The following is a 14,169-nucleotide window of genomic DNA, read 5'->3' on the forward strand; positions in this document are numbered from 1 at the left end:
CGAGTCCGGTCGGCCCTAATTATAAGCTTTATCAAAAAGGAAAGTTTTAAACTGACTCTTAAACGTAGACAGGGAGTCTGCCTCCCGGATAAGATCTGGAAGATGGTTCCACAGGAAAGGAGCCTGATAGCTGAAGGCTCTGCCTCCCATCCTACTTCCGGAGACTGTAGGATCCACAAGTAAGCCTGTATACTGGGAACACAGTGTTCTAGTGGCGTAATAAGGTACTATGAGCTCTTTAAGATATGATGATGTCTTACTCTTAAGGGCTTTGTAAGTGAGGAGAAGGATTTTAAATGAGGATTTTACGGGAAGCCAGTTCAGCAAAGTTAAAATGGGAGAAACGTGATCTCTTTTTCTAGGTTTCGTCAGTACACATGCAGCTGCATTCTGGACAAGCTGGAGAGTCTATAGAGACTTGTTAGGGCAGCCTGATAAACTTGTTATGAAGAAAGTCACACAAAACTGACTGGCGACTGCTTTCTCAAGGATCTTAGTGAGAAAGGGAAGATTAGATATAGGTCTATAGATGGCTAAAACACATGAGTCAACAGTAGACTTTTTACCAAGAGGTTTAATTTTAGTGGTGCAAGCCTGTTACAAAAGAATGATCGATCATATCTAGTAAAAGAATGTGTTTGAATGTTTTAAGACTATCTGGACTAAACGAAATTCTTCCAGTTTGGTGGAACATCATATCCTATCAGATTTTTTGCCATGTTTGCTTTGACTTGCGGGTTAATTAGTGAAGTGCTTATTTAGTTGGATACACATTTGACCTACCGCGGTGTAGAGGCAGCAGATGACTCATTGCCAATAAGGTGAAACATTTACTAATTTGAAAACTGAGAAACTTGAACTTTGGCCAAAACATTCAAGATCATTTTGAATTTTTTCAAAAGAAAACATCTGATGGTTTTAATTTCTCCTGCTGAGTTTTAAATATGTTCTATAAACAGGAAAATAAGGTCGGAAACAAGAAAAAACAAATATGCAAATACAAAAGTTGTATTTAGAGAAGGAGGAGGAGGAGACTGATGATCATGATAAGAGCAGGAACTGCAGGATATGAGCGAGATCTGCCTCTGATAGAACAGCGTCATATGTCACGGTGAAAACATGGTCCTCTCTGCTTGTCTTACAGACAAGGAACAGGTTTTTTCGAAAACACACCTGTTGGCAGGAGCACAAATACCTGTCTGCAGGTCAGATAGGGCAGGACGAATCATGACTCAGCTTTTCAGATCAGAATGAACACCTGGGTCACTGGTGAAGGAGGCAGAAACACTGATTCCTCTGCTGGAGGATGGATGCCTGTTTCTGTGTTGCAGCTGCAGCGGCGTTCACTTACACGGTAGTTTGGACGCTGAAGCAGGGCTGTGATGCTGGATACTGGTCTGTTGCGTTCGGGGCCCTCGGGGCCTCTCTGTACTTCACAGCTCCTCTGGTGTACTGCGGGGTCGCCTTACTGTGCTGCAGCCTCGCTCTGGTGTGTGTGACTGTGAGGACGGCCGAGCTGCTGCCGCTGCAGGGCAGAGCGGTGCTGGTTACAGGTGAGGCTTTGAATATAGAGACACACCTGCAACCTTATTATTCTAATACAAACATATGTTATATAAGTCAGCTGAGTGACTATTAAATCATCTAAACATCTTAAAAGAAGCACTGATTTTTGGTCCAGAGTGAAGTATGCCAACGACTACTGGATTGCTTTTTATTTACTTGATTTAATTGGATAATTTAAATAATATGCACCTGGTGATCACATGACCTTTCCTTTAGTAGCTCCAGCTGGTCAAAACTTTTACTTGTCCAAAACTTAAAGACAAGATCCTTCTGAAATTAATGACTAAATTCCAGTCAGCTGGATCAGTGTGATTTTCTTGATATTATTCTATTGATTGCTATCAATTGTTAATTCATTTTATTATTATTATTATTATTAATTTGCTTAATTATATGTTAATTTCCACGTTTTTTGTGTCACAGGAAAGCTACACATTAATGTTAGTATGCAACATTTTAACATGTCAGCATGTTTAAGTTAGCATAACATGCAAACACCATTAACATGTGACAATATACAAAATATTAGCATGTTACCATTGATTCTCACTGTTAATGAGCTCAATCAAGCAAGCTGGATTCATCTTTAGACTGTTAGTTATGTTTTTTGTTTCTGTTTTCAGCATTTAAGTTATTTGAATGATATAATAACAGTCGGACTCAACATGTTGTGAATGTAACTCTGCATTATTTGTGTTCTTAAGTCAGTGACATTTCAGGCATCTCTGCTTCAGTGAGCAGCAGTCTGCACCGACTGGACAAACAGGAAAGAGAGATAAAATATAAAAGGTTGTTGTGTCAAATCGATGGAAGACAGTTGAAGAAAACACCAGATCAAAAACTGCTTTTTGAAGATAAAAATCAGGAATCAGAGGTCCAAGCAGCAAAATGTTCTTTAATGCCAGCAATAAAGGAGAGCAAATTAGCGCATACAAGATGAACCAAGTCGCTCTGAAGGTTTTTTTCCTTCAGGGCGTAGTTTTTATACCCTTAGGTCGGCATAGGTCACACCTATCGTCCATCCTCCTTATTTTTGGCCAATTACACCATTATTTTTATCTTCATCTCTCGTTGTTGGTCAAAACTCTTCAAGACAGGTTTTGAGCTGTCGTGGATATGTACTGGCATATTCAATTCTATCTGGTTATGTCCAATTTTTTATATATAAGTATTGGGGATCATTTTACACCATTATTGCTAAGTTGTCTTCTAGCCTTTATTTTTTTATAAGTTATTCTAGTCACTTAACACCCTTATTTCTTGATCTTTTCCAGGGTGTATTTTTAAAAAAGACTTTAATGCAGACCCGAGCAAAGTGACATGTAATACAAACACACTCAAATGTCTCCAGTGTATGATTATGATTCTTTTACCGTGCTTCTATACGTATATCGTGATTACATGTGATTCATGAGATTACAAATACATCATCAATAAGATTCTAACACACTAGCACTTATTGTTTATAAATTTATAAAATCAATCTGCATAGCTCAATATTGTCTTTAAGCACACCAATGACGCTTAATGAAAATACACCACAAGGTTCAGATTGTGGGTCAGATTTTTTTTTTCACATTGTTTGATCAGAATATGCACCTTACTCTAACTTTCAATCAACTATAATGTCTCTTCATCTCTTAAACCTACAGCCAGTCTCCATGCAACACATTCACAGAGCTCATAACGCGTCTGAAGAAGAAAATTAAAACTATCTGCATCAGAGCTAAGAGAGAAAATACATTTTAGTAATTGGTTGAAGTGACCCTTTAATTATGGGCCAGGAGTGTGAGTGAGTTATAGTACAGTGAGATGTGTTAATATTAATATCTATTACCATATTTTGTTGTTATTCAGTGATTAGAGAGGGTGTGTTTAGTACACACTGTCATGTGTTCAGTTTGCTACTAATGTCACCAGGTGTTTGATCATAAACCAAAGTATTGGACAAATTAAATGTTGACCAGATGATGGTGCTAGATGAGAAGTCAGAGGATCAAAAGTTTTTATCCTGAGGGGAACATGAATGTTTGAACCAAATTTCAGAGCAATCCATCCAAATGAGGAGCAAAAAATTCAACCTCATGGTGGCGCCAGAGGAAAAGTCAGAAGATCACCAAACTCAATAGGATTCACCCTCTGAGGAGCATGAATGTCTGAACCAAATTTCATGTCAATCCATCTCATTTTTGTTGGGATATTTGAGTCTGGACCAAATTTATTGACCTAGAGACAGACAGACCCCTTATCCTTTATGCCCTGTGCCTCTTGGCTGCAGAAAAAACAGAATAACGTCACCTTCCTAAAATAATGGACATAAAATAATGACAAAAATGATTTAGTCTTTTTATTCAGTCATTTTAGTCAGCAAAATGGCTAAGTCCATAAAGCTAGCATTTAGCAAAGAGCTGAAAGGCTCCAGAATCTGTGGCTGTTGCAAGTGATAGGCTTTTCTGCCTTTTAAACAATATTTCATCTACAGTTTTTGTCTAATTTTTTCCACATTACATCATCTAATTAAGAAAGATTTGAATACCGTATTGTAATCTAACAGCTAGAAATTGTGTGTATAACTAAAAAAAATTCCTCTTTAGGATCCTCTTTACTTTTGTGTTTTTATTTAATGAAAATCTCACTTGAACATAATATTAGTAATCATAACATCATTTGACCGGTATTATAGTAGCCTGTTGTGCAGTGTCTAGAGGCAGCTTGTGCACACCATGGTGATTTTTTTTGTGTTTTCTGAGAAACCTGAAAAAATGACATAGGCCATTATTTTAGGAAGGTGACGATAAATAAGTTTCATTCAAAGCTTCATAATTGCATTTCTTCCACTTTTAGGTTGTGATTCAGGTTTCGGTCACACGCTGGCAAAGCGGCTGAGCAAGATGGGAGTGCAGGTGTTCGCAGGTGTGCTGGACGTGAACGGTGCTGGAGCTCAGCAGCTGAGAGACCAAGGATGTGAAAACCTGCAGGTCCTGCAGCTCGACGTGACCGACAGCTCCCAGATAGAGACGACACACCTGCACATCCGCGCTCAGGTCGGAGACTCAGGTGAGACTGAACACTGTTGTTGTCATCATCCACTGAGAAGACGAGGAGGTGTGAAACTCAACCTAATACAACCTTACTAAGTTTAACTTTCACTGTTCAAGTCACGGAAGTAACTTCAAATAGCTAAAGCTGACCAGTGGTGGAAAGTAACTAAGTACATTTACTACAGTTTTGAGGAACTTTACTTGAGTATTTCTACTACTGTATTTTCTACTCTGATACATTTATTTGACAGCTTTAGTTACTTTTCAGATGAAGATTTGACACAATTGATAATATAATTGTCATTGTTGTTAAAGATGAAACCAGTGGTTTCCAACCTTTTTGGCTTTTGACGTCTTACAAAAAGCAGTGTGTAGTCGGTAGGGGTGTGCCCGAATACAAATACGTTATTTGGCACAAATAGTGGGTTTTTTACAAATATTTGTTTCATACAAATATTTTAAAAATTATTTGTTTTCAGGAAGAAAAAAAAAAAAAAAAAAAAAAATACCAGGGAGCAGGCCAGTTACATCACTATCTCAGTGTCTCTCCTCTGCTCCGCTGTTACGTCTATCAGCAGGTCTCAACGAGGGGAGTCACATCCACCTGCTACATGATGCACATTTCCTAATTTGGACATCTCTCCCGGAGTTGGGGGTGTTCCCCAGAGATAAAGCTGAGCTACTGACACAAGTGAAGTGCTCCCAAGGGAACACTTCATGAACACTTATTGTAACACTTTAATTTTCTAAAATTAAAAGCGTCATAAAAACTAAAACAGGATTTTTAAGCCTCTTCACTTTTATTCAAATACAAATACAAATAATTTTACTGCCTCAACAAATACAGATACAAATACAAATACGGGGCTCTCTGAACATCCCTAGTAGTCGGGGTCACATTTCACATGTCTATGAGTTGTTAACAGCTCCACCAAATAGTGATTTTTCCCTCTAAACTTCTCACATGCTTTCATTTCAATAAATGTTCAAATGATCCAATATTTCAGCAAAAATCAAAGATTAGAGAAAAAGTCCAAAAACTGAAAACAGATTTGTGTATCAGAACTTTGTTTTTTCTTCTTTCCTCTCCCATTAATCATCTCACGACCCCTCAGATTTATCTGCTGACCCTTTGGAGGGGCCCGACCCCTAGGTTGGGAACCACTGGACTAAACTAGCTAACTGTATGTAAAGTAGTGTAAACTAGCTCCACCTCCAGCAGCTACAACAGTAACATGCTGCTCTAACACTGATGCTTCACTATTAATAATCTAATGATGTCATATATAATAATATATCAGTCAGAGGGACCAAACCACTACTTTTACTGCAATACTTTAACTACATCAAGCTCATAATACTTATGTACTTTTACTGCAATACTTTAACTACATCAAGCTCATAATACTTATGTACTTTTACTGCAATACTTTAACTACATCAAGCTCATAATACTTATGTACTTTTTTCATGCAGTACTTTTACTTGTAATGGAGTATTTTTACATTGCTGTATTGCTGCTTTTACTTAAGTATCTAAGTAGGTAGGATCTGAATACTTCTTCCACCACTGCAGTTAATGTAATCTGCCATCTGTGTGTTTGTCATTTTAATCGCTGAATGTGACAGTAATGGGGATAAAAATGACAAGTCTATTGCCTAAAAGTATTTTATATCACTCTCTACTAATAAATAACAAGAACAGCTTAAAAGGTCAGTAAGAGATTCAGCATCATCATCATTAACATCAAGGTATTTTACTAACTTGAAACCAGATCCAAACCTGCTGGAAAGCAACTTTTCACCTCCTTACCACCACGATGAATAGAACATGACAAATGTTTTGTCACTTTTTGTATCTCTGCAGGTTTGTGGGGTTTAGTGAATAACGCAGGAATCCTTCACTGTCCTCTGGATGCAGAGCTGCATCCTGTCACATTGTACAGACGCGTCATGGACGTCAACTTCCTGTCTGCGGTGAAGATGTGTCAGGTGTTCCTGCCTCTGCTGCGCAGGTCCAGAGGACGCATCGTCAACGTGTCCAGCATGGCAGGTACATCTGACCGCAGAGACACGAGACACCAGCAGAATGATGCAAATTGGCATGTTTGAACAAATAAACAACAAATCAACAAGTATAGATTACATGACTGCTGCCAGTTTTCTAAACTACATGAAGCCACCGACAGACCAACTGCCATCCACAGAGCCGTGCTGCTCTGTGGATGGCAGTTGGTCTGTCGGTCCACCACTTTGCTCCAGACTGAAATATCTCAGAAATTATGGGATGGGTTGTCACATTATTTTGATCACACATTCATGTTCCCCAGAGGATGAATCCTGACTTGTGATCCCTGAAGTTTATACCTTCCAGAGAGTCTTTGGTTTCAGTTTGTGTTATATTAAAATAAGACTTCAAACCTTATGGAAACAAATGATTTGTCTCGCTTATTACTGGAATATTGATTAGTTCTAGGGCTGCAACTAACTATTATTTTTATTATCAATTAATCTGCAGATTATTTTCTTGATTAATGGATTGTTGTTTTATATATAAAATTAATTTTGTCAGTGACGAAGGAGGCAAAGTCATTACAAGCCTTGGTGGATAAAAGTTAAGGGGCTACTGACACAGGAGGGTTTGTTAGCCTGTCGACAGCAGCAAATAAGGCACATGCATTATTATTGTTTTTGGCAATGATGTCAGAGAAATAGGACCGCCTTGCATTTCTCAGTTCCAAATGATAAATGTGAAGTCTCTCTTTGTAGATCTCATAATGAACCTGGAGATTTGTTTTTCGCCACCTGCGTTCAGCTTTTCGACACTCCTTTTTCCATTCTGACCAGTGTGGCATTTCTCCATGGAGATCTTTTCTTACCAGAGACAACCTTCACTTTAGTGGCTGCAATGGCATCAGTAACACTTTGGTTAATTTTAGAACTGAAATTATCTACAAGCTCATTGACTGATACTCAAGAGAGGGTAAATGTGGAGGAGAAGGCCTGAATAAATATTTCACTGGTGTTTTCAGTGATATATCATTATGTGATTATTTCTGTTTGAACATTTGTGTGCATGGAGATAGCACCCGCAAAGAAAACACAGGAATGATCAGAGAGAGCAACGTCAGTCACCACAACCTTAGAAATGTTCAGACCCTTGAAGATGATTAAGTCCAGAGTGTGCCCCTCATTGTGAGTGGGCTCCGTCACATGATGAGTCAATCCATAGTTATCAAGAACACAACACAGTTCTTTAGTCTCTGTCCAGGGGGTTGTCAACATGGATGTTAAAATCACCAACAATAACTACACAGTCAAAGTCAATACAGACAATAGACAGCAGTTCAGCAAAATCATCGAAAAAGGTTGCACAGTAGTTAGGTGGCCTGTAGATATTCAGAACTATAGCTTAATGATTGCAAACAGCATTGGAGGGAATCATTTAACAATATGCTTTTCCTGGGAAGAGACATGAGTGCCATCAGCCTTGCAGCCTGGACCCAGCACATATCAGTTATAGCTTGCTGTATTTTGTACATTAATAATTGGATGTGCTATGCTTTTATCAGACTGGGTAGAGAGAGGATGATACTGTGGCCGTCGTGGAGGGGGTGGGCGCCATAACTGTGACGAATATGTCGAGACTGGTCTAGGACTTAAAGCCATTGGTGGAGGTGGACGCCGAGGGGGGTTTAGAGGAGAGAAGTAGGGTGGGATGTAAGTTTGGTCCCTGCAGTGACCAACTCTTTCATCTGGTCAGTGAACTCGAAGAGGGGGGAGGAGAGGGTAAGGGTGATTTGAGAGGAGATTGACCTGGATGGGGTTTGGGGGGGTGAAGGGGGTGAATCCTCAAAGGTGGAAGTTGGTGAGGGGGGTGGAGACGCCTTCTCTCGACTCTGATGACTGTCATATTTAAAGCTGTCTTCAGGCGGGGTGGTTCTCTCTCAAGGTCTCTGTTGTGTTTTGTTATGTCCTCTTCTTGTTTTGATTCCTCTTGTCTCTTGTCCTTGGCAGAGGGAACAGATGGGTGAAACAGGAGGTAAAATAGGTGAGAGATAAACAATTTTACTCCTGACTTGTTAAGGAAAAGTACAGCTGCCTTAAAAAGATCTCTGCGGTCCCAGAGAAAGTTGAAATTGTCAATAAAGTGCAGTGAATGGACGGTACATGCAGTTGAGAGCCATGTGTTTAGTGCCAACAATCTGCTGAATCTTTCTCAGTGGTGGTAAAGGGCCACTGATAAACACCTCAGCAAGAGCTGACTGTGTTCAACAGATCACTAAAGTCTTGTTTCAGCTCTTCAGACTGTTGTTTCACAACATCATTGGTCCCTATGTGCAGTATGATGTTTTTCACAGTTGGATGTGCAGCCATGATACGCAGGATTCTCTCAGTCATGTTAGAGACCATATCCTTGGGAAAGCAGAGTATTTTGGTGTTTTTCCTGCACATGCTTCTGAAATCTTTTATAGCACAGTCACCCAAAATCAGAGTTTGAGGCCCAGTCGTTAGCTTTCCCTGTAGCCTTTTACTTTCAGACGTACTCTCAGTCTTTACCCTGCTGTGTGAAGACGAGAGGTTTTCCAGGTCATCAGACGGAGATCCAGGGTCCTGCAGCAGTGGAGCAAATCTGTTCTCCAGTTGTACACTGGGTTGTTGGGGAGGTTTGTTGCTAATTCTCCCTTTCGCAGCTGTCCACGGCTGTGTCCTATGAAGAACAGCTGTTGAAGAGGCGCTCTGCCTGGATGATAATGCAGGCCAGCCTGTTGCATCACAAATCTCAGGGCGCTGGGCTCTGCCTGTTACTTGTCCTCCCACTTTTCCGGAAAATGATTTATACTTAGGCTTTGCTACAAGAGACTTCCAAGGAGGACTATCACTTGTAGATTTATTATCCAGTTCACAGACCTCCTGTTTCTTGGTAGTCTTGGTGGTGCCAATAAGCTGTGTGTTAGCATGCTCTTGTCCACCGTTTTGAGTCCATGGTAAAGTGGTGTCGTTCGCACATAGTCCATTCACTTCCACGTTCACTTCTAACTGGTGAATTTTGGTTTCCAGCACTGCAATCTTCTGTAGAAGTTTGTGGAAGTTGTTGGTGGAGAAGGGAGGCATCTTGCTGCTAATTAGCTTTAGCTAAGTGCCACGTACAGGCTTGTGCTGCTGGTAGGCCTCACTGAGGAGGTCATAAAAATGTTAAAATTATAAGTATCCAGGAGCCGCTGCTCATAGTTTATCGCAGAAGAAAAACAAGAATATCAGCAGAAAAATGCAAGCAGAGGCGATAGCAAGTAGAAAAGCGTCTGCACTGTAAGAGAGCAGGAAGTATTCATCGGTAATCAACGATAAGCAAACATGGACGTTTGTAAAAATGATGTTAATTTGGTGGCTTTATGCATTAAAATATTTCTATTAAAGCAATATTGTGACTCTATAAATATTCATACAGAGAGTCAGATGTTCCAATCGATTCCTCTCATGTCTAAATATGAAGCTACAGCCAGCAGCTGGTTAGCTTAGCTTAGCATAAAGACTGGAAACAGCGGGAAACTGCTAGCCTGGCTCTGTCCAAAAGTAACAAAATCCTTCATAGCTTCATATTCAGAGAGGAATCAATCTGAACATCTGACTCTCTGCCAGAAAGAGAAGAAACATACAACATTCACAAAATGTTGAACTATTCATTTAAGTAACCGTCTGTCAAGTTCTAGATATCGGAGCTTCTCACAAGCACATGGAATTATTTACTGCTTTACAAAAGGGTTTCATAACAGTAAATTCTTCAATAAAAATACAGTATCAACACAACTTTTATGAGAAATAAATCTCTCTCTGATTTTATTTCTACCAACAACTCTGGAGGCCATTTTTCCTTGACTTTGCATTAATGCAGTGATGGTTTCTCCTGCAGGTGAGGTGCCGATGCCCATGTTCGCTGCTTACGGAGCATCGAAGGCGGCGCTAAGTGTTTTCTCCAAAGTCATGAGGCTGGAGTTGTCTGTGTGGGGCGTCAGAGTGGCTTTAATTCAGCCTTCAGGCTTCAGAACAAGTAAGTCTGATTTAATCTGTGACTTATGATCACATTCAGTTTGTAATGTAAGCATTTATTATCTGATACGAATAAAAGAAGACGGGAAGTTACAGCATAAAGACAAACCAGAGAAACATTTACAGTCTAATAGAAAGTGTTTTCTTTGTTTAGTTTTTACATTTTTGTCTTGTGTCTAAAGGCAGGCTGCAAGTTCCAAACAGCCACCAAACTACATTACACACTGTTTTGTTTCTCTTTCATTCTAATTCTCATTTCTCCTTTTCTTATTTGCACTGTCATACATAACATACGCTCAAATGTGGCCACGATTCTCATGATCTTGCTGCTCTAACAATTGACTGAAGTAAAAATCTGTTTCAAATATATGTTAAATATATGAGGATGAATCCTACTGACTTTGGTGATCCTCTGACTTTTCCTCTAGCGGCACCATGAGGTTGACTTTTTATTGAAATATCTCAACAATTATTGGACGGATTGTTGTGAAATTTGCTTCGTACATTCATGTATCCATCAGGATGAATTGTAATAACTTTGATCCTCTGACTTTTCATCTAGCGCCATCATCTGGTCAACATTTCATTTTGTCCAACACTTTGGTTTATGATCAAATATCTGCAAAACTAATGACATGACACTATTTGTGAGGCAGATCCAGTAAAGTGTTATAAAAGCTGTGTTGTTTACAGCAAAATAAAAACACATGTTTATGTTTTTTCCTTTCAGATATCTTTGGGAACACTGACGCCATCAGCCGCTACCGAGACGAGATCCTCGCAGGTGTCTCCTCTGATGCCAGAGAGGATTATGGGGAGGCGTACATCTCGTCTCTCCCCAGCAGTTTGACCAAACTGTCCCAGATGTCAGCGGAGGATCTGTCTCCTGTGGTGGACAACATGTGTCATGCTCTGCTGTCCGTCCAGCCCAGACCTCTGTACACCCCCGGAAAGATGGGATGGTTCCTTCCGTTTCTTCACCGCCACCTTCCCACCACGCTGTTCGATTGCGTCATCATGAACCTCCAGAAATACACCGACTGTGAGCCTGCAGGCCTCCACGTCAACTCAGGTTAAAGGGAAATGTGGTTATACTGGTATCCTGTAATCCAGAGCAACTCCCAAAGACTTCAGACTTCAAATCCATCAAAACAAACATTGATTGCCTTTTTTCTGGAGGAGCAGGAGTCAAACTGCATTATTGTCTTGTGGTGATGGAAGAAGAATTCAGATCCTTTACTTAAGTAAAAATACCAAAATCCACTCCACTCCATTACAAGTAAAAGTCCTGCATGAAAAATCCTACTGAAAGTAGGATAGTTAAAGTAAAGTAGTTAAAGTACATCAGTATTATGAGCTTGAGGTAGTTAAAGTATAGTAAAGTAAAAAAAACAAAGTTCTGATTCACAAATCTGTTTTCAGTTTTTGGACTTTTTCTCTAATCTTTGATATTTGGTGAAATATTGGATCATTTGAACATTTATTGTATGTAACCATCCAAAACAACTCATTCTCAACATTCCTGTTGGTCAATTCTTGAGATGAAAGATCGTTTCCAGCATCGTGGTTACCCTACATCATGTATCTCTTCAGCCTATCAGAGGGCCTTATATACACAGAGAGAATCCCTGTTAGCTAAGACAACTAGAACTACCGCTACTTCCTCATGGATCACTTTCTCTATTGGTTACTCTCCTCTGGCATGCAGGGTCAAAAATATTATCCTTAAACATTGGAATGCCCTCAAAAGTGACCCATCTCTAAATAATTTCAGCTATGAGCCTCCCCTGCAATCTGAGAGACAGACTGGTTCATTCTGACACTAGAAAACCACATAACACTGTCTCCTGGCTGTCTAATCCAGTGCTTATCAAACTTTTTCACATCAAGGACCCCTTAAGTGACACAAATTAGACCACAAACCCCCATCTGATAAGACTTCTGCTGTTAAGATGGTTTATTACAGTAAGTGTATGAAACCCATGATCAAAACAGTCACGTTCTGTCATTGTGTTACTTATAGATGGAATTATAGTGAAAATAAATGATTCCCCATTTTGCTGGGGAACCCCTGGAACCCTCTCAAGGACCCCTGGGGGTCCCCGAACCCCACTTTGAGTCCCACCGGTCTAATCAACCTACAGGTTTTTTCCACTGTGGCCACTATGCACAATGTCCTAACTCATCGGACACCAAGTACTTTACACATCCACACACTGGTAAAATATACTCCATTAAATCCTTCATTAACTGCAGCAGCAACAAACAAAAAGAGCTTTAAAGACTCGCATGCCTGAACATCAGACATGTATTATGTCATCATAAAACATGGATTATGCTATCGCTCAACACTATGCACAGGCTAACCACAACAGTTTCTCTTAGAGTTGGTGACATCATCAACTCGCCGCTCCACAGAGAGGCGGATTGGATTCACGCTCTGAACGCAGCGGAGCTCTTTGGCATAAATGAAGAACTGAATTTGTCATGTTTCCTCTAATTTGTTACCCATGACGGATGTTTGTACTTTTTATAATTTTGTCTGTGTAACTTTCAGAGAAGTCTGTGTTCTTTTGTTTCTGACATGGTGTTAGCGGTGTGGCACTTTGACAGCTCCCACCATTTGATTTATTTTCCAGTAGATTTGAAACCCTGTTCAACCAATTATCCAACAACAAGTGTACACCTGGTCTAGGTTGACGATATGTTGTTTGCCTCATGTCTTTGTCCACTTTGACTGATTCAGCTGCATTTTGCACCACTGGAGAACAAGGACTGTCATTAAAACTTATGTTTTCGATGTGTTGAGAGATGTTGTTAGACAACCAAACAGAACATTATGAAAAGTAGTTTGTTGCTGATTTGTAGACAAAGTCCTGACAGCTGGACGGCATTTTTGATAAAAGGTTTTTCTCTCCTTGCTTTAAAAAGTCTCAGCCTGTAACGTGAAGCCCTTTGAGACCGTCTCTGTGAGTAAAGCTGCACACTGACTCTAAACAGCACAGTGGCTCAGTGGTCAGCGCTGCTGCCTCATAGCCAGAAGGTCCTGGGTTTGAACCCCAAGCTGTTCCAGGTTCTTCCTGTGTTTGTGTGGGTTTCCTTCCTCTATCAATGACATGTATGTTAGGGTTAATACTCCTGTCAGTGACACTGGCAAAAGAACTGGAGTCGGTTCCCAGGAGCTGCACTGCGGCTGCCCACTGCTCCTAGTGTGTGTGTATAGGATGGGTCAAAAGTTCTTCTTCTTCTTCTAAATCACTTCAATTGACAATGTTTCAATCCCATTTAGATCTTCATCAGATGACAGTAAACTGAGTATCTTTGGACTGATGGTTGGGACAAAACAAGACATCTGAGATCATCTTTGGAAACAGTGATCATTTTATCACATTTTATAGACCAAACAACTGATCTATTAATTGAGATAAATAATGAAAATAGTAGTTTAGTTGCAACCCTAAATTGAATGATAGTCTGATAGTTACTCTCCTTGACACACAGACACATACTGTAGA

General features: G+C 40.0%; 1 protein-coding gene across 1 annotated transcript; it reads left to right on the forward strand.

The window, feature by feature from the left end:
* Positions 1-1,038: 1,038 nt before the first annotated feature.
* Positions 1,039-11,890, forward strand: hsd17b2 (hydroxysteroid (17-beta) dehydrogenase 2). Its single transcript, XM_044355930.1, has 5 exons — positions 1,039-1,553; positions 4,411-4,623; positions 6,474-6,659; positions 10,518-10,655; positions 11,385-11,890. The coding sequence occupies exons 1-5, from the start codon at positions 1,307-1,309 to the stop codon at positions 11,729-11,731; spliced, it is 1,131 nt and encodes a 376-aa protein (XP_044211865.1). The 5' UTR covers positions 1,039-1,306; the 3' UTR covers positions 11,732-11,890.
* The last annotated feature ends 2,279 nt before the right edge of the window (positions 11,891-14,169 follow it).

Source organism: Thunnus albacares, chromosome 7, assembly GCF_914725855.1.
Source record: "Thunnus albacares chromosome 7, fThuAlb1.1, whole genome shotgun sequence".
NCBI lineage: Eukaryota > Metazoa > Chordata > Actinopteri > Scombriformes > Scombridae > Thunnus > Thunnus albacares.